Consider the following 25,458-nt stretch of genomic DNA (forward strand, 5'->3'; position numbering starts at 1 on the left):
TCCAACAGAAAATTATCCAAGGTGAAGAGAAACCTAATAACAGAGCTATTTAAAAATACAGAGAATGAAGAAACGTAAGGCAGGCCAAAAACAAGTAAAGGTAGCCTAGTGCCATAATGTCAATGAAAAAAAAACTAGATCATCCACTAAAGCCATATTAGGAATATTGGGAAAAAGCAGTATTAGGAATAAGCATGGCTATTGTTCAATATAAAGAACAATTCATGCCAAAACTAGACCCCTACCTAACAACATAAAGTAGAATTTTAATGTTAACTATAAAGCAAAATTAACAGCAGAAACAGAAAAATAAACAATCCTAATGTGAAATTTTAAAGTGTTTCTCTCAGAAGCAGACATACTAGATGGAACATATTTGGATAAAGAAGAAGCCTGATCTGTCATATAAATAACCCTAATACAACACAAAACACACATTCCTTCATTCCCACAGAAAATATTTGTAAAAACTCCCATGCCTAAGGCAGAACGGAAATCTTGGAAATGCTAAAAATTACATACTTTTTAACTCTTTCTTTGATCTCAATGTAGAAACATCTGAAATAACAAAAAATTCACCCCGAAGCCTCAATAAATTTAGAAATGCAAAACCACAATCACTGTAAGTAATTCACGGATCAGACAGTGAAACAATGGTGTCTAACCTTACTTAAAAAACAACATACTGAATTCTCCTCTCAGAAAGATGTGACTCTGAGTGAAGCTTCAGTTTTCAACAAATATTTCCAGAAGACCTGACTAGGACACTTGCAGTGAATATACACATGTACCTATAGAGTTTTAGTAAAGTCTAGTCTATTAACCTCAGATATGCAGATGACACCACCCTTGTGGCAGAAAGTGAAGACGAACTAAAAAGCCTCTTGATGAAGGTGAAAGAGGAGACTGAAAAAGTTGGCTTAAAGCTCAACATTCAGAAAACTAAGATCATGGCATCTGGTCCCATCACTTCATGGCAAATAGATGGGGAAACAGTGGAAACAGTGTCAGACTTTATTTTTTGGGGGGCTCCAAAATCACTGCAGATGGTGACTGCAGCCATGAAATTAAAAGATGCTTACTCCTTGGAAGGAAAGTTATGACCAACCTAGATAGCATATTCAAAAGCAGAGACATTTGTCAACAAAGGTCCATCTGGTCAAGACTGTGGTTTTTCCAGTAGTCATGTATGGATGTGAGAGTTGGATTGTGAAGAAAGCTGAGCGCCGAAGAATTGATGCTTTTGAACTGTGGTGTTGGAGAAGACTCTTAAGAATCCCTTGGACTGCAAGGAGATCCAACCAGTCCATCCTAAAGGAGATCAGTCCTGGGTGTTCACTGGAAGGACTGATGTTGAAGCTGAAACTCCAATACTTTGGCCACCTCATGTGAAGAGTTGACTCATTGGAAAAGACCCTGATGCTGGGAGGGATTAGGGGCAGGAGGAGAAGGGGACGACAGAAGATGAGATGGCTGGATGGCATCACCGACTTGATGGACATGAGTTTGGGTGGACTCCGGGAGTTGGTGATGGACAGGGAGGCCTGGTGTGCTGCGGTCCATGGGGTCGCAAAGAATTGGACATGACTGAGCGACTGAACTGATTCTATTTATCTATAGATCTACCTACCTATGTTGAGAAAGATTGAGGGCAGGAGGAGAAGGGAGTGACACAGAATGAGATGGTTGGATGGCATCACTGAATCGATGGACATGAGTTTGAGCAAGCTCTGGGAGAGTGAAGGACAGGGAAGCCTGGCGTGCTTCAGTCCATGGGGTCACAAAGAGTCGGACGTGACTCACCATCTCAACAACAGCCTGCCTGTCTTTCTAATTGCCACCTATCTATCTACCTTTCCATCTATCATCCGGGTATTCCATTTATCTATTCGTAGGCTTCATTTTCATTTTTATTCCAACATATTCGAAGCATATGCTCTCATGTGTATTTTAGGACACTTGGTGAATTTTAGTTCATCATATTGAGGTCTCAGGACCAGAATAATAAAACTATTATGATCATTACAGGTACTATTTAACCTTTGTAAGTAAGTTCCCTGAAATATAAAAGTATTTCCAAAGTGCCTTTTTGCCTTTGCTCACATGGATAGATATACAAAACAACAAAATACTCACACACATATACTGACACACAAACATGCACCAAAACAAAACAAGTAAGGCAAGACAAATAAGGAGGCCCCCCCAAAAAACACCCAAAGTATTTTACGGAACTACGTAAGGCAGATTTCTGGTGTGAAATGATGACTCCAGATCTAAATAGTTAGCTCACTTCTATAGCTCCACTTCTGCAATGATTTTTCCATTTTAATATTTCAGTGACCGAGGAAACAAGTCAAGTCAGCCTTGATTAGGACCAGTCCGTCCATATTTGTAACTTGGTTTTCATTATGGATGCGCTGTAACAAACGTCACTATGATGGTTTTCATTACGGATGCATTGTGACAAACACCTTTATGAGCCTGAATGTACTCTAACTTCCTTGTTTTGGTTCAGCCACATCTTTCTTGGGGGAGATACAGTAAGACACCCCCGTTTACACTGAGACTGTCATATCTAGGTGATGACGCAGTCACCTAGTCAAGTCTCGATGCTCAGCCCCTGCACTGGCAACTTCACACTTCACACCGAATGGTTCTCCAAAGACTGTCAAGTACAGAGATGACCTAACGTTTTTGGTTTCTCTGGTTAAAAGGAGACAGCTAGATGCCTTTTCAGTGGGGGCACAGCGGCGGGAGGACAAGGTTTCTCAAGAAGAGGAAGGGCCCCTCAGGAGGCGGCGTCTGTGGGCATGAACCCTATGTAGCGCCAGGTTCCCTGACAGTCAGCTCAGTCCCAGAAGAACAGCAGCGGGAAGTGCAGCACTTGGGGGACGCGGGCTCTGCAAAGCTCCCCGACCTGTGGCTTCACGCGTCCACAAGGGTTCTGAAGTTCGGCAAAGCTGATGCTCATCCCGTAAGTGGAAAGAGATAACTGTACCAAGTCTCCTATATCCTTCATCGCCACTGTCATGTCACCAGAGAAATCCATGATCTGAAAAGAGACAGCTAGAAAGGACAGGCTTGTGGACACAATGAGGGAAGGACAGGGTGGGATGACTTGAGAGCACCATGGAAACACAGACACCACCAAACGTAAAGTGGGTAGCCATGGGAATTTGCTGTGCGATGCAGGGAGCTCAAAGCCGGCGCTCCATGACCATCTAGAGGAGAGGGATGACGTGGGAGACAGGAAGGCGGTTCAAGAGGGAGGAGACATGCCTCTGCCAGTGACTGATTTCGTGTTGCTGTGTGGCAGGAACCAATACAATATTGTAAAACAATCATCGCCCAATTAAAGATAAATAAATGTATATAACAAACAAAGAAACAGTTAAGTAACATTAAAAACAAATGAGGTTGTGCTCAACTCAAGGGGGACGTGTAATTGATTTACTAAAAGAAGAAACACTCTAGTACGATTCCCAAAGATTCCAGAATTAATGGTGTTGAAACAGAAGTTGGGCTGCTAGGTGAGAGGACTGGCTCTGTCCTTTGTGGAATCCGGTGCCAGGTGCGAGACCACGAGGGATTTCAAGTTGGCAGCATTGGATAATTAAACCAAGTGGGGAGGGTTTCCAGCACAGGGCCCTGAGCCATGGGCAGGGAACACGCCCAGGAGGCTGGTCCTGCAGCTAGTTTATTCCCAGTCACTCGAATAATTAAATGAACTGACATACTTCCTTACCATCCTGGGAGTTAAACCCCTTCACATATATGGACCGCCTCCATGACCAGGGTCCTCTTCATCCCTGGGTAACCTGCACACTACCAGGTGTGAATATTTTCAAGGCTTAAACCTAGGCTGTTGTTGCTCAGTTTCGCAGTCGTGTTCGATTCTTTGCGACTCCATGGACTGCAGCATGCCAGGTGCCTTCACTATCTCCCAGAGTGTGTTCAAACTCATGCCCCTTGAGTCAGTGATGCCATCTAACCATCTTGTCCTCTGTCGCTCCCTTCTCCTGCCGTCAGTCTTTCTCAGCATCAGGGACTTTTCCAGTGTGTTGGCTCTTCGCATCAGGTGGCCAAAATATTGGAGCTTCAGCTTCAGTATCCGTCCTTCCAATGAATATTCAGGATTGATTTCCTTTAGGATGGACTGGTTGGATCTCCTTTCGGTTCAAGGGACTCTGAAGAGTCTCCTCCAGCACGACAGTTGGAAAGCATCAATTCTTCCTGTGCTCAGCCTTCTTTATTGCAGGACAAGTGTTACTGCCCCCTCTCCTGTTCCTGGCAGTATTGCGGTAAGAAGATCATTAGTTCTTCATAATCACTAGAACATGACGTTCCCCTGCTCATCTCCTCCCTCATTTCTACCAAATGGACGCAGTCACCCTCGTCTGGATCTCGGCTGTAAAAGAAACAGTTCTGCTGATGGGTTTGTAGGAGTCAGCAAAATGTAGACAGGAACAAGAGGACCATCCAAAGACCAAGCGGGAGGAAAGCAGAGAAGGGCTCCGTTTGTACCGGGAGGAAGCATCGAATGACAAGACGCTTTATCTACACCCTTCCTCTGCATCCCTAGAAGAATCCTGCAGAAAGAGGCGAAGCATCCATTAACCATCTGGAAAGTATTTCCTCTAGTTCTATCTTCAGCCGGGTGACCAGGAAGGCGTGCAGTGAACGCTTGTGCTTGGAAAACGAGAGCGATAAGAGGAACAACAGGAAGAGCCGCTCCATTTAGATAAACTGAGAAATCGAAACGAAATAAGTATCCGTTTGATTTATGGCTCATGTATCAAAAGCAAGCCATAAAAATGCCTGATCCTCGCTCAAATGAGCCGGGGGAGTGCCGCGCGTTCCTGTCCGCGCGGGGCCGGCAGAGCCTCCTTCCAGGCGCGCGGAGGCGGCGGCGCGGGGGGCCTCGCTTGGTCACCAACGCGTGGCGCGAAGTGCCGATGCTCCACGACCGGGCCGGGGTGCCCCCGCTGGCCCCCGCCTCGCAGACATTTGAGATCACCTTCCTCCAGGCTGGGAGGCTCCCGGACTCCCGGCTATCTGCCCGCGGAGATTTACGACCTGGGTTCGGACCCGGGGCCCTTGTGTGCCCCAGACGCGGCGGTGCGCACGTGTGGATGGAGACCGATGGGGGCGCAGGGTGGGGGGCGGGGGAGTGGGGAGCCGCAGAGCTGTTTTTTTTGGATCACGTCCGTTATAAAGAAGACTAGCTGTGATTAAGATGTTTTAAATCGCCCCCCGCCCCCCGCCCCCGGGTCCTTCGGGGAGCCTCCCTCATGAGGAGCAGGAAACAACACATTGCTCCCCGCTCCATCCTCTGTGCCCCCCTGTGAACCAAAGACGGTGGGAGGCTGAGCATGCAGCCGTGCCCTGTGGCCGCGGAGGCTTTGTGGGGCCCGGAGAAGCGGGTGGACCCTCCGCTTGAGAGGGTCATGGATGGACGCCTCGCAGGAGGCAGTCTAGTAGGAAAGACATAGGCTCTCCCAGGCGTCTCCCAGTGGGTGTGCCGCTCACTTAATCAGGAAGGAGAAACTGGCAGTATTCTGGGCAAGAAAGAAAGGTACTTTACATTTCAGAGGACAACAGAACAGCTTTAAAATTAAGATCTATTCTCCCAGTGCAGTTGGGTAATATGACAGTGCACAGGGACGGGTGCATGTAACGTAGTTCCTTCTTCTGTTTGTCATTGACCGTCAGTAAATAACTAATGCGAACTTGTTTCTTCTTTCCGGGCAAAAAAGCAAAGAGCCAAGATTTAGTGAGTGTTTTAGCACATGTCCTGGACTGAGTGAGAGCTTTTACATGGATTCCCTCAACACTTCTTGACCTACACTGCCCTGATAAGTACAAGGTGAAGGTACTAATATAATATAACATAATATAATATATATAACATTAAGAATATAATATGTCCTTGTGCTCAGTGGTGTTTGACTCTTTGCCACCCCATGGACTACAGCCCGGCCAGGCTCCTCTGTGCATGGGATTCTCCGGGCAAGAATACTGGAAGGAAAGTATTCGTTTCCTCCTCCAGAGGATCTTCCTGATCCAGGGTTTGAATCTGTGTCTCTTGTGTCTCCTGCCCTGGCAGGTGGATTCTTTACCACTCTGCCACCTGGGAAGCCCCCAAAGACCCTGATTTCTGTTTTTGAGGCCAAGTTCAGCAAAGCCAGCTACTGTGGGTCTTTAAAATCAAGACGCATGAGGCCACATGTGACATGGTGAGTGCCTTGGTTGTCAGAAGGGCCTAGTGAGCTTCCCTTTTGTAAACACGTTACTCGGATGCTTTTGACAACGTCTCTGTGATGATGAAGCCTGGGAGATGCAGACAGACGGTGGGCGAGCCTCGGGGGTGACAGCTGGGGGAGGCAGGGCAGGACCTCGGCTGCCCCCCCGGGCTCCTGCCCGCACCTGAATCAGGGGACCGGGGCTTTCTTGAGGAGCGTGTCGGGGCGGCGGTGCTGGGGACGGGTGACCAAGATGGCCAAGGCTTGCTGCCACATTTGCACAGGGTCCACCCTCCCCGGACAGCCGGGACAGGCCTGGGCAGGGCACGGAGGCTTGGTGGGAAAAAGTTCCCCTGCCCATGGCCCGCTGCCCCTCCCGCAGCCTGAGCCGATAAAAGCCAGAAAAAGCGCCGTCCACTCTGAGACCTTCCGCGCCCCTGCCCAGATGGGCCAGGCCTGCCCCCACCCCGAGCACACTTTCTGTGGCTCATCTGTTCAGGCAGCTCTTGCTCCTCTCACTTCTGCCATCACGGATCACGTGGCCTCGGTTGGCACTTCTAGTCCCTAGGCTCAGGAGCCCCGAGGATTGGGCCTTATAGCTGCAAACCCCTGACACTCGTTCAGAGGGACGCGGCAGTTCTTACCTGGGGGGACAGGCAGACACCTTGCAGGGCACGACCCCTGTGACCGGCCGGGCGTCAGGGCTGCAGAAGGAGGCGTTCACTGGGACACGAAGGTCTCTATAGCAGGCTGCTCTCGCGGTCGTCTGCCCTGTGAGAGAGAGGGATGCACGGTGAAGACCACAGACACGACCCGTGGTAAAAGCAGGCGAAGAGCTAATGCCGTCTCCGGAAACTCTGTTCCTGCATGTTAGCCTGTTTTTGCATGAATGACATTTGGCTGACTATGATATTCCACTTCTCTGATCTGTCTTGATGACTTTTTTTAGTGGAATTCATCAGTTCTAAGATGCCTTGTATCTTCCCCCTACATTAAAAAAATATATATATTTATTTTTATTTTTGGCTGCATGCAGGCTGTTCATTGTGGCGTGCGGCCTCCAGAGTGTGTGGCTCAGAGGTTGCCTTGTACTGGCTTAGTTGCCCTGAGACATGTAGGATCTTAGTTCCCAGACCAGGAATTGAACCCCTGTTCCCTGCATTGGAAGGCAGATTCTTAACCACTGGACCACAAGTACCCCACCCTGCCTACATTTTAACGTCTTTAAGTGTGTGCCTCGTTATTGGTGCCAACTTATATTTGGTGAAACTATCTGCCCCCCCATCCGGTCTTAGCCCCGACATCCCCAGGCTGGCCTCCCGGGCTCATGGAGCTGGCTGTCTAAGAGATACACAATCCATCAAATGCATTCAGAACAGGCTTCCTGAAGCCCCTTCTCCGGGGTCTGTAGTCTCTGTGTAGTCAAAGGATCAGTCTTGTAAGCCCCTGATTCCCACTCCCATGCCTTGCTCTGAGTCCACTGTTTAACTGATACCACCTATATTTATTTCCTTTACACACACACACACGCTCACGCTGCTCCCAGATTAAAAGCCTGCTCTTCTCTCGTTAAACTGGAGACCTCCTGGCCTTGTCCTCCAGCCTTACACACAGACACACACACACTCACACACTCTCACACATGCTCACACTGCTCCCAGATTAAAAGCCCGCTCTTCTCTCGTTAAAGTGGAGACCTCCGGGCCTTGTCCTCCAGCCCCGCTGCCTCCCTCTTGTACCAACATCTCCCCTGGTCCTCTGACCCCCAGAGCCCACCCACAGCTGTGTCTGTATGTGGAACTTGGTCCTCATCCACTGTCCCCGACACACCTGGTGGAAGTCCTCTCATCCCTCTATGGCAGGCCCACACCCTGTCCTCTGACACAGCACCTTCCCCTGCTCAGGGTTCTCAGACTCGAGTGTACATCTGAATCCTCTCGTTAGCTTAAACACACTCCCGGCCACTTCCAAAGCCTTGGATCCGGCAGGCCTGGGATGGGTCCTGAGAATGTAAGTTTCTAACACGTGCTCAGATGTCCAGGAGCTGCTGCCCCGTGGACCACACTTTGAGAAATGCTGCTCTAGGAAATATCAGAAGCTGCCACTTTAATGTCTCCTGTTACACAGGTGTGACAGAGTAAAAGATGAATACTTGGTCTCTTTCCCTGATTCTTGGAACAGCTCCTAGAACCTTTGGAGTCTCCTTTGTGAGCTACTGAGCAGACTGGTTGGTGGGGGGAAGCCCTGCACAGCTTATGGATGGAGCTGGTCCCAGAAAGACCAAGGCGTGATGCGAGGGTTTGCAGCCCAACCCTGGACCTCTGGGGAGGAGACGGGCTGGAGATTTAGTTTAATTACCAATGGCCAAAGACTTAATAATCCTGCCTGTGTAATAAAATCTCTATAGAAACCTGTAAATAATGGGGTTCAGAAGGCTTCCAGGACGATCTCTCTCTCAACTGCTTCAGTTGTGTCCAACTCTTTGCAATCCCATGGGCTGTAGCCCACCAGGCTCCTCTGTCTATGGGATTCTCCAGGCAAGAACACTGGAGTGGGTTGCTGTGAACGCCAACATCTCATCCTCTGTCGCCCCCTTCTCCTCCTGCCCTCAGTCTTTCCCAGCATCAGGGTCTTTTCAGTGAGTCACCTCCTCACATCAGGTGACCAAAGTATTGGAGCCTCAGTTTCAGCATCAGTCATTTCAATGAATATTCAGGGTTGATTTCCTTTAGAATTGACTGGTTTGATCTTCTTGCATTCCAAGGGACTCTCAAGAGTCTTCCCCAGCACCACAGTCCAAAAACATCAATTCTTCAGTGCTCAACCTTCTTTATGGTCCAACTCTCACATCTGTACATGACTACTGGAGACACCGTAGCTTTGACTATATGGACCCTTGTTGGCAAAGTGATGTCTCTGCTTTTAAAGATGCTATCTAGGTTTGACATAGCTTTCCTTCCAAGGAGCAAGCATCTTTTAATTTCATGGCTACAGCCACCATCCGCAGTGATTTTGGAGCTGAAGAAAATACAGTCTGTCACTGTTTCCACCTTTTCTCCATCTATTTGCCGTGAGTTGACAGGAATGGATGCTATGATCTTCGTTTTCTGAATGTTAAGTTTTAGGCCAGTTTTTTCGCTCCTTTTTTCACCCTTATCAAGAGGCTCTTTAGTTCCTCTTCACTTCTGCCATTAAAGTGGTATCATCTGCATATCTGAGGTTATTGATTTTTCTCCTGGCATCCTCGATTCTAGCTTGTGATTCATCCAGTCTGGCATTTTGCATGATGTATTCTGCGTGTAAGTTAAATCAGCAGGGTGACAATATACAGCGTTGACATACTCCTTTCCCAATTTTGAATCAGTCCTTCATTCCACGTCCTTTGCTCCATGTTACTTCTTGATCTGCAGATAGGTTTCCCAGGAGACAGGTAAGGTGGTCTGATACTTTTATCTCTTTGAGAATTTTCCACAGTTTGTTATGATCCACACAAAGGCTTTAGCATAGTTGATGAAGCAGATGTTTCTCTGGAATCCCCTTGCTTTTTCTATGAGCCAACGGATGTTGGCAATTTGATCTCTGGTTCCTCTGCCTTTTCTAAATCCAGCTTGTACATCTGGAAGTTCTCAGTTCACATACTGCTAAAGTCTAGCTTGAAGGATTTTGAGCATAACCTTACTAACATGTAAAATGAGCACAATTTTATGGCAGTTTGAACATCCTTTGGTACTGCCCTTCTCTGGGATTGGAATGAAAATTGATCTTTTCCAGTCCTGTTGCTACTGCTGAGTTTTCCAAATTTGCTGACATATTGAGTGCAGTACTTCAGCTGCATCATCTTTAAAGATTTTAAATAGCTCAGCTGGAATTCCATCACCTCCACTAGCTTTGTTTGTAGTGATGCTTCCTAAGGCTCACCTGACTTCACACACTCCAGGATGTCTGGGTCTTGGTTAAGTGACCATACCATGACCATACTATCATGGTTATCTGGGTCTCCTGCATTGCAGGCAGATTCTTTACCACTGAGCCACCAGGAAGCCTAGTGATTTAATAATGCTTGACAAGAAATCATCATAATATAGGCATATAGGCATATAGACATATTCTATAGGTATATTCTTTATTCTACAGCACCTGGGAAGAACTGAACACAATTTTGATGATTCACCTATGTATCAATGTAGAGATGAAATCTGAATCAATATTTTATGAACTTATTTTTCCACTTGCTAACAGGGAATAAGAGACAGGGAAAATTAAAAAAAAAAAAAAAAGAAACAGACGTCACTTTAAAGCTGTTCTGTAGAGAATCTTGTAAACTCCCTTACATTAAGCCAACTAATCTTAATGACCGAATTTATAGGAGGACATACTGAACAAGAGTATCATTTTTTTAAACTGTTGGAGGTCAGTTATAATGAGTAGAGAAGGAAAATTAAACTTTTCTCTTACATGATCACTTAAAAGTCCATTTTAAAATTTTCTAACCAAAGTCTTCTGGCATTTTTGGTGTGACTCTGTGAATAATGACTTTGGTTTGGGTTCCAGTTTTGAGACTGAAGACGTGACATTCATATGACATATGACATTCTTATGCTCAAGTCTTAATAAAGAGTCAGGCCAAATGATTCTGCTGAGCAGGGTACAGGCTCTCGGTCAAACCAACAGGAAACTGCTTTGCTTTCAAACAGAAACAGAAGTGTCCTGTGTTAACATATTCATTTCTCCTTCTTGGTGGAGATGTTTGTCTGACTTTGGTGCCAGTCAAGTCCCAAGCTTTTACCTATTAATTGGATAAGGGGGAAATCTAGATCTAGTCACTCTTGGAATGATTTTAGTAACAACATGATAGGAAAAATATAACCTAAAGGGAATCTGCCCAACACATTTCTAAGTTCACTTTTTTAAGCTGCTGACATCGGAGACCTCTCACTTTTCCTACTGGGGCACTATTGGCATTTTAGGTAAAAACATTATTTGCTGTGCAGCGTGGTTGTCATGTTGTAAAATGTTTAGCATCCCTGGATCCTGCCCACTAGATGCCAATAGCCACCCATGGCAACTAACATGCCTGCACACATGTCCAAATGCTTCTTCTAAGGAACAGTGCAGCCTTTGGTTGAGAGCACTGATAGACCACAAGCAGATAAGGAAGAAAGTACATGCTTAGGAAAAAAGAAAGGGAAAATGTAACGTGTTGCTTGGAAATCTTTAGTAATTCCTAGAAACAAGATCAAAACAGGACAGTGGTCATCAGGTTCATAGCAAAATTCATTTAAGAAAATGACAATGACAAAAATGCTACAAAAAAAGAATTTATGGTGTGTAGCTCAAAGTGAGATCCAGAGGGTATTTCACGGCCTTAAATACCTACAGTGATAAAGATAGGTATGAATGGAAATAAATGAATCTAATACTAATTATGGTGTTAGAAAAAAGGATAGCTCAAGGGCTTCCCTGGTGGCTCAGCTGGTAAAGAATCTGCCTGCAATGCAGGAGACCTGGGTTTGATCCCTGGGTTGGGAAGATCCCCTGGAGAAGGGAACAGCTACCCACTCCAGTAATATGGCCTGGAGAATTCCATGGACTGTATAGTCCATAGGGTCGCAAAGAGTTGACACGACTGAGTGACTTTCACTTTTACTTTCAAGGAAGCAGAAAGAAGGAATTGATATAGATTGGAACAGAAGTCAACATATTAGAAAATGAACAGACATCAATACACTTGCAGACAAACATGTGAAGCAGAAGTCAGTATGTCAGGAAACAGAAAATGATGAATCCAGAAGCTGATATTTGGGAAAGGAGCTTATCCTCAAGCACAACAACCTGCAACTCTGCTCACCCCACTCTTTCTAGCTCTTCCCTGGATTATAGGGGTTCCAGGTGGGCCCTTCAATCTCTACATCTCTTGTCTGTGAGGCTGTTGGATAGATCCCATCACTGAGATGCTTGAGCACATGATGTGGTCAGAGCCGCAGCATCATGTTCCTGGCAGCAAGGATTTAAAACGTGGGCTCTGGCAGATGTGAAGTCTGCTCTAAGTCTCCAGACATTTTTCTGGGAATCACATACTCCAGTGCTGGCTTAACTCTAATCCTCGCCAGGAATTTCTGGAATGTTCAACACATTCCACCTCTTTAGTAGCCAGAGCAACTCTGAGACCTAAATGGGCCTCTCTTTGACTTTTACTTCCCCAACTTTTCCAACTATTTTGTAAACATACGATGCTTTATAGTAAATACCTTCCTAGGATACCTAGGATGGATTCTGTTTTCCTGGCTCAACTGTCACTGACATACTAACTTAATGAAAAAACAAACAATAAGCACAAATATACAAAACAAGAAATCAGAGTAAGGAAATAGCCACAAGTAGAATAAACAACTGGAAAAGACCCTGATGCTGGGAAAGATCGAGGGTAGGAGAAGAAGGGGGTGACAGAGGATGAGATGGTTGGATAGCATCATTGACTCAATGGACATGAGTTTGAGCAAGCTCTGGGAGATAGTGAAGGACAAGGAAGCCTGGTGTGCTAAATCCATGGGGTTACAAAGAGTTGGACACAACTGAGTGACTGAGCAACAAGAAGAAACAAAAATGTTTTAATCAGAGTACTTTGTTCAAATATATTAAAATATTATTTAAAATCCTAAAGGAAAAAAATGGTTTTAATTAGTAAGACTACTCTCAAAAGAGAGAAATAATCTAATTAGTCTAACTACCATACATATTATAAAAAAAAAAAATCAAAGATCTAATGCCTGAAAAGGTATCAGATTCAAGTGCTTCAGAGAAATTCTACCAAATGTAGTAGATGCTACTGCTGCTACTAAGCCGCTTCAGTAGTGTCCAACTCTGCACAACCTCACAGACGGCAGGGTCCTCTGTTCCAGGGATTCTCCAGGCAAGAACGCTGGAGTGGGTTGCCATTTCCTTCTCCAATGCATGAAAGTGAAAAGTGAAAGTAAAGTCGCTTAGTCATTTCTGATTCTTCGTGACCCCATGGACTTCAGCCTACCAGGCTCCTCCATCCATGGGATTTTCCAGGCAAGAGTACTGGAGTGGGGTTGCCATTGCCTTCTCCAGTAGTAGATGCTGCTGCTGCTGCTGCTGCATCGCTTCAGTTGTGTCCAACTCTGTGTGACCCCTGAGATGGCAGCCCACTAGGCTCCTCCATCCCTGGGATTCTCCAGGCAAGAACACTGGAGTGGGTTGCCATTTCCTTCTCCAATGCATGAAAGTGAAAAGTGAAAGTGAAGTTGCTCAGTCATGTCCAACTCTTCACGACCCCAGTGGACTGCAGCCTTCCAGGCTCCTCCATCCATGGGATTTTCCAGGCAAGATTACTGGAGTGGGGTGCCATCACCTTCTCTAGTGCTGTTTAAATCATTACAGAGCAGACAAAATAGGAAAGATTTCCAACATTTAAAAAATTTCGTATATTTTAGGATGCAAAGGAAAATTATATTAATAACTTGATATATTTTCACCCTGTTCATTTAACTTATAGCAGAGTCCAATTATGCTAAATGCAGGGCTGGATGAATCACAAGCTGGAATCAAGATTGCTGGGAAAAATATCAACTTAAGATATGCAGGTGATACCACTCTAATGGCAGAAAGTGATACCACTCTAATGGCAGAAAGGGAAGAGGAACTAAAGAGCCTCTTGATGTGTGAAAGAGGAGAGTGAAAAAGCTGGCTTAAAACTCAACATTCAAAAACCTAAGATCACAGCATCCAGTCTCATCACTTCATGGCAAATAGAAGGAGAAAAAGTGTAAGCAGTAACAGATTTTATTTTCTTGGGTTCCAAAATCACTGCAGCCATGAAACTAAAAGATGCTTGTTCCTTGGAAGTAAAGCTATGACAAACCTTAATAGTATATTAAAAACCAAAGATATCCTTTTGCTGATAAAGGTCTATATAGTCAAATTATGGTTTTTCCAGCAGTCATGTACAGATGTGAAAGTTGGACCATAAAAGAAGGCTGAGCACTGAAGAATTGATGCTTTCAAATTGTGATGCTGGAGTTGACTCTTGAGAGTCCTTTGGACAGCAAGGACATCAAACCAGTCAATCCTAAAGGAAATCAACTCTTGGATATTCATCGGAAGGACTAATGCTGAAGCTGAAGCTCTAGTACTTTGGCCACGTGATTCGTAGAGCCAACTCATTGGAAAAGACCCTGATTCTGGGAAACACTGAGGGCAGGAGGAGAATAGGGTGGCAGAGGATGAAATGGTTAGATGGCATCATCGACACAATGGACATGAATTTGAGAAAACTCTGGGAGATCACTGAAGACAGAGAGGAGCCTAGCATGCTGCTGTCCATGGGATTGCAAAGATTCAGACATGATTTAGCACCTGAACAACAACAACCCTTAGAAATACTAATGGAAAAAATACAAAATAAAACAGGACAGAATCTAATAGTACCTTGGGGGAAAAAAGACATCAGATAATAATTCTCAGTAGGAATATAAGAATGATTTAGTGTTAGGAAAATCATTCCTAATAGTTTAGTGTTAGGAAAATTGGCTCGGAGAAGGCAATGGCACCCCACTCCAGTACTCTTGCCTGGAAAATCCCATGGATGGAAGAGCCTGGTAGGCTGCAGTCCATGGGGTCACTAAGAGTCGGACACGACTGAGTGACTTTACTTTCACTTTTCACTTTCATGCATTGGAGAAGGAAATGGCAACCCACTCCGGTGTTCTTGCCTGGAGAATCCCAGGGATGGGAGAACCTGGTGGGCTGCCGTCTATGGGGCCGCCCAGAGTCGGACACGACTGAAGCGATTTAGCAGCAGCAGCAGCAGCAGGAAAATTGGCTAATATATTTCACCATTTTAATGGATTAAAGAGTAAACATAAAGTTCTTCACAAATGTAATACATTTCAGCATGTGATAAATTCTGCCTCAATTTTGACAAAAATGTTTACAAAATTGACAACTGATGAATACTTAATCAATATATCTGTATATTTGCATGAGTATACATATGTGCATATCTATATCTATGTATCTACATAGACAGATGTAGGTATTTACACGTTTATTTAAACCTAGAAACCAGCATTATGGTAAACACTATAAACAGTCCCATTAAGGTTGAAGAGAAGTGAAGTGAAGTTGCTCAGTCGTGTCCGACTCTTTCTAACCCCATGGACGGTAGCCTACCAGGCCCCTCCATCCATGGGATTTTCCAGGCAAGAATACTGGAGTGGGTTGCCATTTCCTTCTCCAGGAGATCTTCCCAACCCAGGGGTTGAACCCAGGTCTCCTGTTTTATAGGCAGGCACTTTACTGTCTGAGCCACCAGGGAAGTCCAGACTATAGGTTAGGACCATTAAGGTTAGGAATAAGAAAAACATATATCATCATGCAGAAAACCTGGGTTGGATCTCCAGGGAAGATCCCCTGGAGAAGGGAAAGGCTACCCACTCCAGCATTCTGGCCTGGAGAATCCCGTGGACTGTATAGTCTATGGGGTCACAAAGAGTCGGACACGACTGAACGACTTTGATCATTATCATTGATCATATCATCATTTCAGTTAAGACCATAAGGAGATACTGGCTCACACAATTAGATAAGATAAAATAAGGGTTATGAACATTGTAGTGGGGAGAAACTTCAGGTGGTATCACTATATATCTAGAAAACTCAAGGAGGAGTAGGTGTAAAGATGTTGGAGGAGGGGGAGAAAGAGCAGACTCTTGGGTACAGAGAAAAGACAAAGCGTGGACACAGACTGAGCTCAGAAGCAAAGAGAAAACAATGCCTGTCGCTGAGACAGTAAGAAGTTGCTCTGATGTGAGAGCCGGTATCACCAGTGTGAGGCTGAAGAGCACAGAGATTTGTATCAAAAGACCCTCATACGTAAGTGATGATGGGGAATCAAGGGCAAACCAGCCCCCTGGGGGAGGAGATGGAGACACAGGTGCTGGGCTTGTGGTGCACCTGCAGTAAGGAAGTCAAGGGACAGGCCCAGTGACAAGACCGTGCTGATAAAGGAAGGAGGCAAATGGGCAAGATGGATGTCGGAAATCAAGAGCAGAGAAAGCTGGAAGGAATCAGGTCAACGGTGCTAAGGGCTTCGGGGAGGCCAGCAGGAGGGGGCTGAAGAAGGGCTTCTGATGTCATCACAGGGTGGTGGTCACTGCTAGAAGCGTCTCAGATATGAAACCAAGAAGCTGTAAGGATGACCAGCAGGGGCTCCTGGTTGGCAGTGGGGCAGGAAGTGGAGGTTATTCTCAAGGCAAGAGAGAGAAAAAGGAAAGAATGGGAGACTGATGGGAAGGCTGAGGAAATCTGAGAGGGGGAAGACGGTGGGGCAGGGAAGAGTGACTTGAAAGGGAGGAAGGTTGTGTTTTGGTGGTGAGAACTTTGTGTGATGAGGTCACGGGTGAAAGCGGAGTATTGAGGTTGGGGAAGGGGGAACATCTCCCTGGGGCAGAAGATGCAGAAGGAATGAGTCGCAGAAAATTCTGCTGTGGTTGGTGGGAACCAGCTGACGTTTACACTGGGCTTAACCCTCCCCACACGGGGGATGGAAATCGCCCACATGTATGTGCAGAAGCAAGCTTGTGTAGAGACATATGGAACCTATTACAGCAGGACTCCACAACGGGTCTGGCTTCCAATCTACTAGGGCAGTTCAAGTGCTACCTTTAATCTATAATCTATAAGGCTCAGTAGAGCTTGAGGTCTGTTAGCAGGCACTGCTTCCCTCCTCTTACAAAATTACCATGATTAAAAGCATATGGAGAGGGGGCTGCTAATGGTCCCCGGACTCGCTTCCTGGGTGTGTTCCAGGAAATTTCTTGTCTTCAGTTCTCCCACCCATCCACTGTTGTTATTGTTGTTGTTCAGTCGCTAAGTCGCGTCTGACTCTTTGCAACCCCATGGACTGCAGCATGCCAGGCTCTTCTGTCCTCCACTTCTCCCAGAGTTTGCTCAAATTATTGTCCCTTGAGTCAGTGATGCTATCTAACTGTTCATCTTCTGTTGTCCCCTTCTCCTTTTCCCTTCCATCTTTCCCAGCATCAGGGTCTTTTCCAATGAATCGGCTCTTCCATCAGGTGGCCAAAGTGTTGGAGTTTCAGCTTCATCATCAGTCCTTCCAATAAATATTCAGGGTTTTTTTCCTTTAGGATTGACTGATTTGATTTCCTTGCTGTCCAAAGGACTCTCAAGAGTCTTCTCCAGCACTACAATTCAAAAGCATTAATTCTTTGGCACTTAGCCTTCTTTATGGTCCAAGTCTCACATCCATACGTGACTACTGGATAAACCATAGCTTTGACTAGACCGACCTTGGTTGGCAAAGTGATGGTTTTGCTTTTTAATACACTGTCTAGTTTGTCATAGCTTTCCTTCCAAAGAACAAGCATCTTTTAATTTTGTGGCTGCGGTCACAGTCCTCAGTGATTTTGGAGCCCAAGACAATAAAATCTGTCACTGCTTCCATTTTTTCTCCCTCTGTTTCCCAGGAAGTGATGGGACCAGATGCCATGGTCTTAGTTTTTGGAATGTTGAGCTTCAAGTCAGCTTTTTCATCCCACTAAACCTGTCTTAACTCACCTCTCAAGGAGCATTAAAGCATGGACCTTTGACCATCACAGTCCCTGGTGGGAAATCTTCTGACTGACATTTAAAAATTAACTGTAGGGTTCAGTGAAGTTGTTGCTCTTCTTTTAGAGCCAGTTCCTCTTGGAGAAGTGGTCATCCCTTGGTATTCCTGAATGCCAGGGACTCCACAGATGCCTCCGAGGGCTGCTGGGGCACTGAGCAGGGGAGAAGCCCTAGCCAGTGGGTTCCGCCTACAGTAGAAAAGCCCTCTCGGCAGAAGCACAATTGAAAGTGACTCCCTGAACCAGGGGTTCTCAATGTGCTTCATCACCAGGAGCTCTTAGTATAGTGCAGTCTGCTGGCCCATCCTTATTGCTAGGACTTCTGACTCAGCAGGTCCTGGGTGGGCCCAGCAGTTTGCATTTCTAACAGATTCTCAAGTGATGCTAATGATGCTGGCCTGGGGCCTACAATTTCCACAGCAGCTCAGTGACTTTTGCATATGATTCTGTAGAAAGTGACCTTAAACTGGGAGGCACCCTAGTTTTGTGAATGCGAAATCAGAATCTTCTATAATTTTTTTTATGTCAGATCCCATGCTACCATTCAAACCCTGCATCCACAAGTGAACAAATCTGCATGCGGGTGTCCACACATATGAGGCAAGGTCATCCCAAGAGAAGCCATCTTAGTCTTCTAGGAGTGAACCCTTCCGATTGTGTGTGTAAGTTGTGCAGTCATGTCTGACTGTTTGTGACCCCATGGACTGGGGCCCACCAGGCTCCTCTGTCCATGGGATTCTCTAGGCAAGAATACTGGAGTGAGTTGCCATTCCTTTTTCCAAGAGATCTTCCTGACCCAGGGTTCAAAACTGCGTTTTTCACATTGCAGACAGCTTCCTTACTGTCTGAGTCACTGGGGAACTGAGTCACCAGTTCCCCGTAAAGAACCTGCCTGCCAGTGCAGGAGACGTAAAAGAACTGAGTCTGGTCTCTGGGTTGGGAAGATCCTTGGAGGAGGAAATGGAAACTCACTCCAGTATTCTTGCCTGGAGAATTTCATGGACAGAGGAGACTGGTGGGCTACCGTCCACGGGGTGGCAAAGAGTCAGACACAACTGAAGCGACTAAGCAACAAGCACAACTTTCAAATACTCTCCCTAAAAGTGGAGCCAAAATGTATCATTTCTGGAGCAATTTTTGGGGCTTTGGAAGGATTCACTATTTACAGTTCATTTTAAGTGTGAAAATTCATAAACAGAAGCCTCATTTAAAATGGAGTTGATTTTGGTGCTGACAACTTTTCAGTTCTTTATGTGCAAATACGCTTACTTTCAAAAATTAATCTATATTCTTCAAAAAAATTAATATGAAAATATGACTAAATATTCTGATAATACTAAGCTTTTAAAGGACATAATGTGAAATTCATGAATCTTTATTGTGAGCACTTCAACACTTAAAAGTACTTGACGCACAAAGTGAAGAATAGCAATACACACTGGTTGAATTAGTCAACATAAACTACTGGCTACCAAAAGAGTTTCAATGCTGACATCTTACTTAAAACTAGTATAGAACTGCACACAGAGACCATTTAAAAAAATTTATATAGGAATAATGCTGTTTATGTCCAAAGAAATAAGAGTCATTCAGGTCTCTTATATCCAAAAATAAAATTAAAGGACTCAGGAGGCCAGAAGGGCCCCAGCACTGGATGTCAACTGCATTGCCAACAAGAACAGTACCTTGCGGTGTGTCCAATAGGAAGGTGATTACTTTACTACCAGAAGGAAGAAGAATCTCTCTTTGCCTAGCAACAGCCCAGCCAATGAGAAACCTCACAACTCAGCCAATGAAAAAATCAGTATATTTCAAACTCCCAGTTTCCTCCAATGGATGTATTGTTATGATTTTTAATAACAGCCGCTGTCAACTCCCCCTTCTCCTCTATAAAAGACCTTTCTTTGTTCATGGGGCTTGTCTGCGATTGTGTCTAGAATTACAGTTCTTTGCTGCTCCCTGATAAATCCATTTTGCTGGTAAAATAACTAGCTGTTTTATTGTTTTAGGTCAACGAAAGTATCAATAATGCTTCAACATATTTGCTCAAGAATGTGAACTCCCCTGTTAAAAAGGAGCCACTGGCTTAATACATAAAGAGGAACTCTTTGCAAATGAAGGATACAGATGAGGTGATAACAGGGAACACTTATCAGTCAGGATCTTCTAAAAGAGGGCGCACACATGGAAACCTGAATGTGGGAGGAACGGATGAGATGGGACAGGGTTTACTGAAGTGTCTGCAATGACCTTGGGTCAGGGGGAGGTTTGTCTTCTGCATTTTCTATGGTTAGGACACTTGCGGTTAAAAAATAATTCCGACATCCACAGATTGGAGCCTCCATGAAAGTGCGCCTCCTCTCCTGCTGACATCCTGGGCAGTCTTTTCTCAGGAGCATCGGGCAGGGAGGGATGGCCGGATGGAGGGGTGCTGGGCCTCCCGGGTGACGCTCACCTGGCTGCCTACAAGCCTGCAGCCCGTCTGCCCACCCACCTGCTCTGGCCTCTCCTCCTCCTTCCTGCTCTTTAACCCCAGCAGACTCAGTTTTGGAAGTCCAAGAGATGCACCAGGGAGGGGGAAGCGAGGGCAGCTGACAGTCGGGTTTCTCTTTTGATCCACCTGGTAACTGTTCACTGACACAGAAAATCGAACTAGAAGGCTTGTCAGGGTCCCTAAAGCACACCCCTACACGGGCACTGAAGAAGCAGACAGGGTTCTGGGCCTGTTCAGAGTCCCTCCTCAGCAGAATGTGGAGTGGAAGGCGGGCTCTGACTGTGCCCTGACACTCACAGCTGACACCTGAACCCTTAGGGAGCATCCCAGGGGTCACACGGCCAGGCTGCTTAAAAACGGCTTTGGGTTAAGGTTTGATAAGCCATTTTTCACAGTTAATCCAGGGCCGCCGAAAACCCCATGAGATCAGAAAGTCTGTGCTTCGTTTGAGAACCTGAAAATCTGAGTCTGCAGGCCTGGCCAAGAATATCTGCGTTTCTTTTTTCATATTTCTGATTTTGCCCCTTAATTTCCGTGTTGTTCCTGTCAGACCACTTCTCTGTTACTGGTTCACTCCGAATGAATTCTCTCTCAAATGCCTGCTTTTCTGTTGTGCATTCATTACATCGGGCTTATGTGTATTTCAACCATCCAGTAACCTCGCCTGAAGGAAAAACAGTGAGCTGAATATTAAGTGAAAGAGATGGCCCACATGTTCGTGTGCAGCACCTAGACCTTTTTTCCCAAGGGTTTTTCTCAGGCCCTTGGTCCAAGCTTTTTGATCACAGTGTGCACGTAGTCTAAACACTCGGGTTGTCGGGTTGAGCGTTTACCTGGACCTGAAGTCAGGCAAGCAGCGGGGCAGGCGGCAGGCTGCAAACTGTCGGGTCAGATGCTAAGCCTGGGTAGAGAAAGGGAAAGCAGGAGCCCCACAGGACAGGTTTCAGGACCAGGGGAATAACTGGAGCACTCAGCATGGGGCCACGTGCTCTGCAAGCTCAGGACCCTCAGTGTGAACAGGACCACGTGCTGCCTTATCACACCACGTGCTGCCTTATCACACCATGTGCCAGGGCTGAGTCCACGTAGTGAGCCGAGCCTGCCAGGGAAAGGCACACTCCACCCAGGAGGCTGGGGAATCAGCCTGAGCGGCCCCCAAGTCCTGCCCCCAGGCCACGGCCCCTTCCAGGCAGGAAAAGGGCCAGGCCACACTTTGTCCACTCGCCGTGGTGGCTACCAGCCTACACACCCTCTACGCACAGAGACACACTGCGGGCACCTCTCCAAGTGTGTGTGTCCTGCACATGCCTGCCCACACGAGTGTGCAGAAGATGGCAACACAGTTCAAAACAGGGAGGAACGCGTTCATCACCCTTGCCTGGGGCCACGTGACTAGTGTCATTGTGGAATTTCCTTTGGCTTTAAGGGTTTAGTAACCCAAACAGTGCGATTTCTTAAGCAAAGCTATAACACTAACGGAAGAGAATAGAAGCTGACATTTACTTGGCTAGACGGAGTGTGAGAGCTTTACAGGTTTTTCTCTCCTGTAATCCTTAAAGGAACCCTTTACGGTTGATTACATGATTATTCTACTTTACAGATGGGCTCACTAGTGTGTAAAAGGCTTAAGGAGCTCACAAGGTCACGTGTTTTAAAGGGCCAGGACTCAATCTCTGGCAGTCTGGCCAAACCCCCCGCTGCAACCTTCCAGCCTCGGTGTGAGGGGTCACTGGCTGGCCTGGTCCTTCTATCCAATGTGATGGGCACGTGTGGCAATTGTAACCTCTTGTTTGATTTTTGCTTGAGAAGGAAGGAGATTCATAACATTTTCTACTTCAGAACCCGTCACACACTGGAGGGCAATTTCTTACACTCTGTTTCACTGGGAGTGGAGTTTAAGGCTGGAAGTAATGAAATGTGAATTCTAAGCCATCCACTTTCAGGCACGCTCCCTTTTTTCACACACAGCAGCAGGTGGATGAGAAGCATAAGGAGGCCCTGGGGACGCCGCCGTGGAGGGGAGGCGGCTGGCTGACCCTGTGTTATCATTTCCATCTGTGCCCTCGTGTGTTTATAAATCAGAAAGTGGTCGAGGTCTTGCATTCATCCTTCAACAAAGCAATGCCTGGTGCCTAGGCTGTGTGGACTCTGTGCACACAGCAGCTGATAATACACAGGAAACATCACCAACAGACCACCACCCCAGACCGCTCCATCACCGTCAGTGAATCTCAACCACAGAGACAAAGAAGTGACAAGTGCACACGTCAGGTGTAATCGAGCCGTGAGACAAGCGCCTGGGCGTGGAAGCTGCGGGAGGCACCGCCTTGGGGTGGCAGGGACCGTGGCCTGCTGCCTGAGTGCCTCCTAGAGCTGATCACTGGTGAGCAGAGCAAAGCCCACCAGAGGTGCAGAGAAGCTACAAAAGCCCTTCCTCAAACCCAAGGGACGTTCAAAGCATCAAGAAAGCTTACAAAATTGAAACCAGTGCAACAGAAGAAATCAAAACCAAAGAAAGGAAGAAAACGTCCTGTCATCAGTCAACACAAGAGCGCACTGGAATGATGAGATGTGAGGACGCATCATACGAAGCCTTCCCTCGGCAGGACACTTTCCATGTCCAGGCAGAGGCTGGCCTGGGAGCCTACAGAAAAAAATATCCTTTCAATCCCACTACAGTCATCCCCTCCATTCCTGCATTTTCAAGGGAACCACACCCAATGTCTCTGTGCATTTTCACCAAGATTAAGTCAGGTGGAGAATAAGACAGGCTATTGGTCAGCTCTCAGATGGGGAAACTCAGGCAGACTGTCGGTCAGCAGTCTTACCACCCATGGGCTGGGTGCCTGCACACCAGGCTTCTCAGGCTGCAGGCACTCCTGCTTCATGCGGACAGACACTGGTGAACGGATGAAACATTACCTGCCAGGTGCCTATGGGATGGCCCAGTGATGCCCCAATCCTAGACTATTAAAATGGAAACGGCAAGGCTCAGCTACCTTCAACATTCTCTTCATTGAACTCATGTCCTTAGGGACACTCAGGTGTCAGCGCCCACATCCCAGGGTGAAGAGCATCACCGCAGGTCCTGCCAGACGGGAGGTAGTTGCCTACGGATATGCATGCTCAGTCGCTTCAGTTGTGTCCATCTCTCTATGGCCCCACGGAGCATAGCCCACCAGGCTCCTCTGCCCATGGGATTTCTCCAGCAAGAATCCTGGAGTGGATTGCCATTTCCTCCTCCAGGGGATCTTCCCGATCCAGGGATCAAACCCTCATCTCCTGTGTCTCCTGCACTGCCAGGCAGATTCTTTACCACTGAGCCACCTGGGAAGCCCTGGATATGAGGATAGGAAAACACTCCTGACTCGGGATCTCTGATCAAGTCAGAGCATTTGAGTTGATCTGAGATTTTCATAGGGATTCAGCCTGGGAACGCTCTGCTTTATTCCACATGGAAATGCTCAGGAATCTAAAAGTCCAGCAACGCGCCAAGGGATGATGAATTCTGGAGGTCAAATCTGCTTGTGTGTGGTAGGGATGCTCGAGGTTTTAATGTAAAATTAATTTTCCATATAAACAAAATAGATGTAAAGGTGAATTTAAATGTTTCTCTTGTTTTCAAATATCTAAATATCCTGGGAAAATATAGACAGCCATATGGCCAATGGTATTTAGGGTTTCTGGGTTCTATTTCTACACTAGGTTTTAGATAATTACGTTTTCAGATGAGTTTCATGTGGGATGAGGTCTCGTCAGCCACCTGGCTGAATGTTTGCAGAGACTCAGGTATCATTTTTCTGACCAAGGGCACAGCTGTAAAGCAATTTCTCAACTGTACTTACAATCTCTCAACTATTTGTCAGAAAGAAAAATCTGTGAGTCCACAGGAATGTTAGAATCAAGCTGGCCAACCTTCTAAAATGATCCATATTAATAGATAAGAGAGAAGCAGAGTTAAAATTCAAAGAATAAATAAAAAAAGACAGAATAATCCTTTAAATGGGAAAAACCCAAAGCTGAACCCTGGCCATGGAAGGTGGTGAGTTTAATGAGCAAAGCGATGAAGCTCTATCTTAATCTTTTTACAGAAACCAGCTCTGGCCAGCTCTTTGGAAATCATTTTAGAATCTTCATACTTTGCCAAAGTATCTGGAAGAAGAGTATTCAGTCTTAAAGACGGTGATTATATCAAAGAATCTCTACGTTTTCAGTCATTCTAATGGCAGAATGATTTCCAGCTGTTGCCAAAAGCCTTAGCCTTCTTTTATAAAGGCAAGGAAGCCAATCCTGTAAGCAAAACTGCCCAGGAAACCGGAAGATATTCCACAAACAAAGCACGTGCTTTCACAAGAAGTGTGCGCCATGCGGACACGTGGTGTCTGTGTGCTGAAGGGCCTTGAAGGTGGAGAGGGTTGGTAGCTCCAGGAAAGCAGGGTGGGGGAACTCCTGGCAGCTGATGCTCAGAGTCTAAGCTGTTCCCATGTGTACCTGAGTGGCAGCTTTGCTGGCATGATCACGCCAGGCTTACGGAACCTGAATGGGCACCTGAGCTTGGAGGGTGGCGATGACTACCATTTATGGATGGCCCGTGGCATCCTGTGTCAGTTCTGATTGATGAGAAACTGGCCCGATATCTGAGTTCCCCGACAGCACGGGCTGGTCCAAGGTGACAGCAGGACATGCCGCTTGTCTTGTTTTAGGTGGGCATTCCCCGTCTTTAAGGTCCCAAGTTTGGTTAACTGAGATGTGGGCAGCAGGACTTGAAACCCACACAGGCACACACACAGACACACACACACACACACCCATGGCAGGAGGGGGGAAGGAACCAGTCATGACCACATGACCACCATGGGCCTGTGTGAGGGACTAGACCTTGGGCAGGTCCCAGTGCCCCAGAGGAGGGGGACTTTGAAGGACTGGGAGACTCTGAGAAAGGGAAGAATTCCTACTTCTTGGGATGAGCTGGGCTTCTGCAACTTACCCTGCACCTTTGAGGGTGCTCCAGGAGAGGGATGGGGTGGACATCACACATGGCCCCTGAGGACAGTGGCCCCTGTCCAGGGAT

General features: G+C 46.4%; 1 protein-coding gene across 1 annotated transcript in view; it reads right to left on the reverse strand.

Annotated features, from left to right (window-relative positions):
• Window positions 1-25,458, reverse strand: part of ADAMTS16 (ADAM metallopeptidase with thrombospondin type 1 motif 16) — a 194,417-nt gene that overhangs the window by 42,156 nt on the left and 126,803 nt on the right. The window contains exon 17 of the mRNA XM_070774930.1: window positions 6,890-7,016. Coding sequence (XP_070631031.1) covers window positions 6,890-7,016 — 127 coding nt within the window. The remainder of the gene's footprint in view (window positions 1-6,889; window positions 7,017-25,458) is intronic.

This window comes from Bos indicus, chromosome 20, assembly GCF_029378745.1.
Source record: "Bos indicus isolate NIAB-ARS_2022 breed Sahiwal x Tharparkar chromosome 20, NIAB-ARS_B.indTharparkar_mat_pri_1.0, whole genome shotgun sequence".
NCBI lineage: Eukaryota > Metazoa > Chordata > Mammalia > Artiodactyla > Bovidae > Bos > Bos indicus.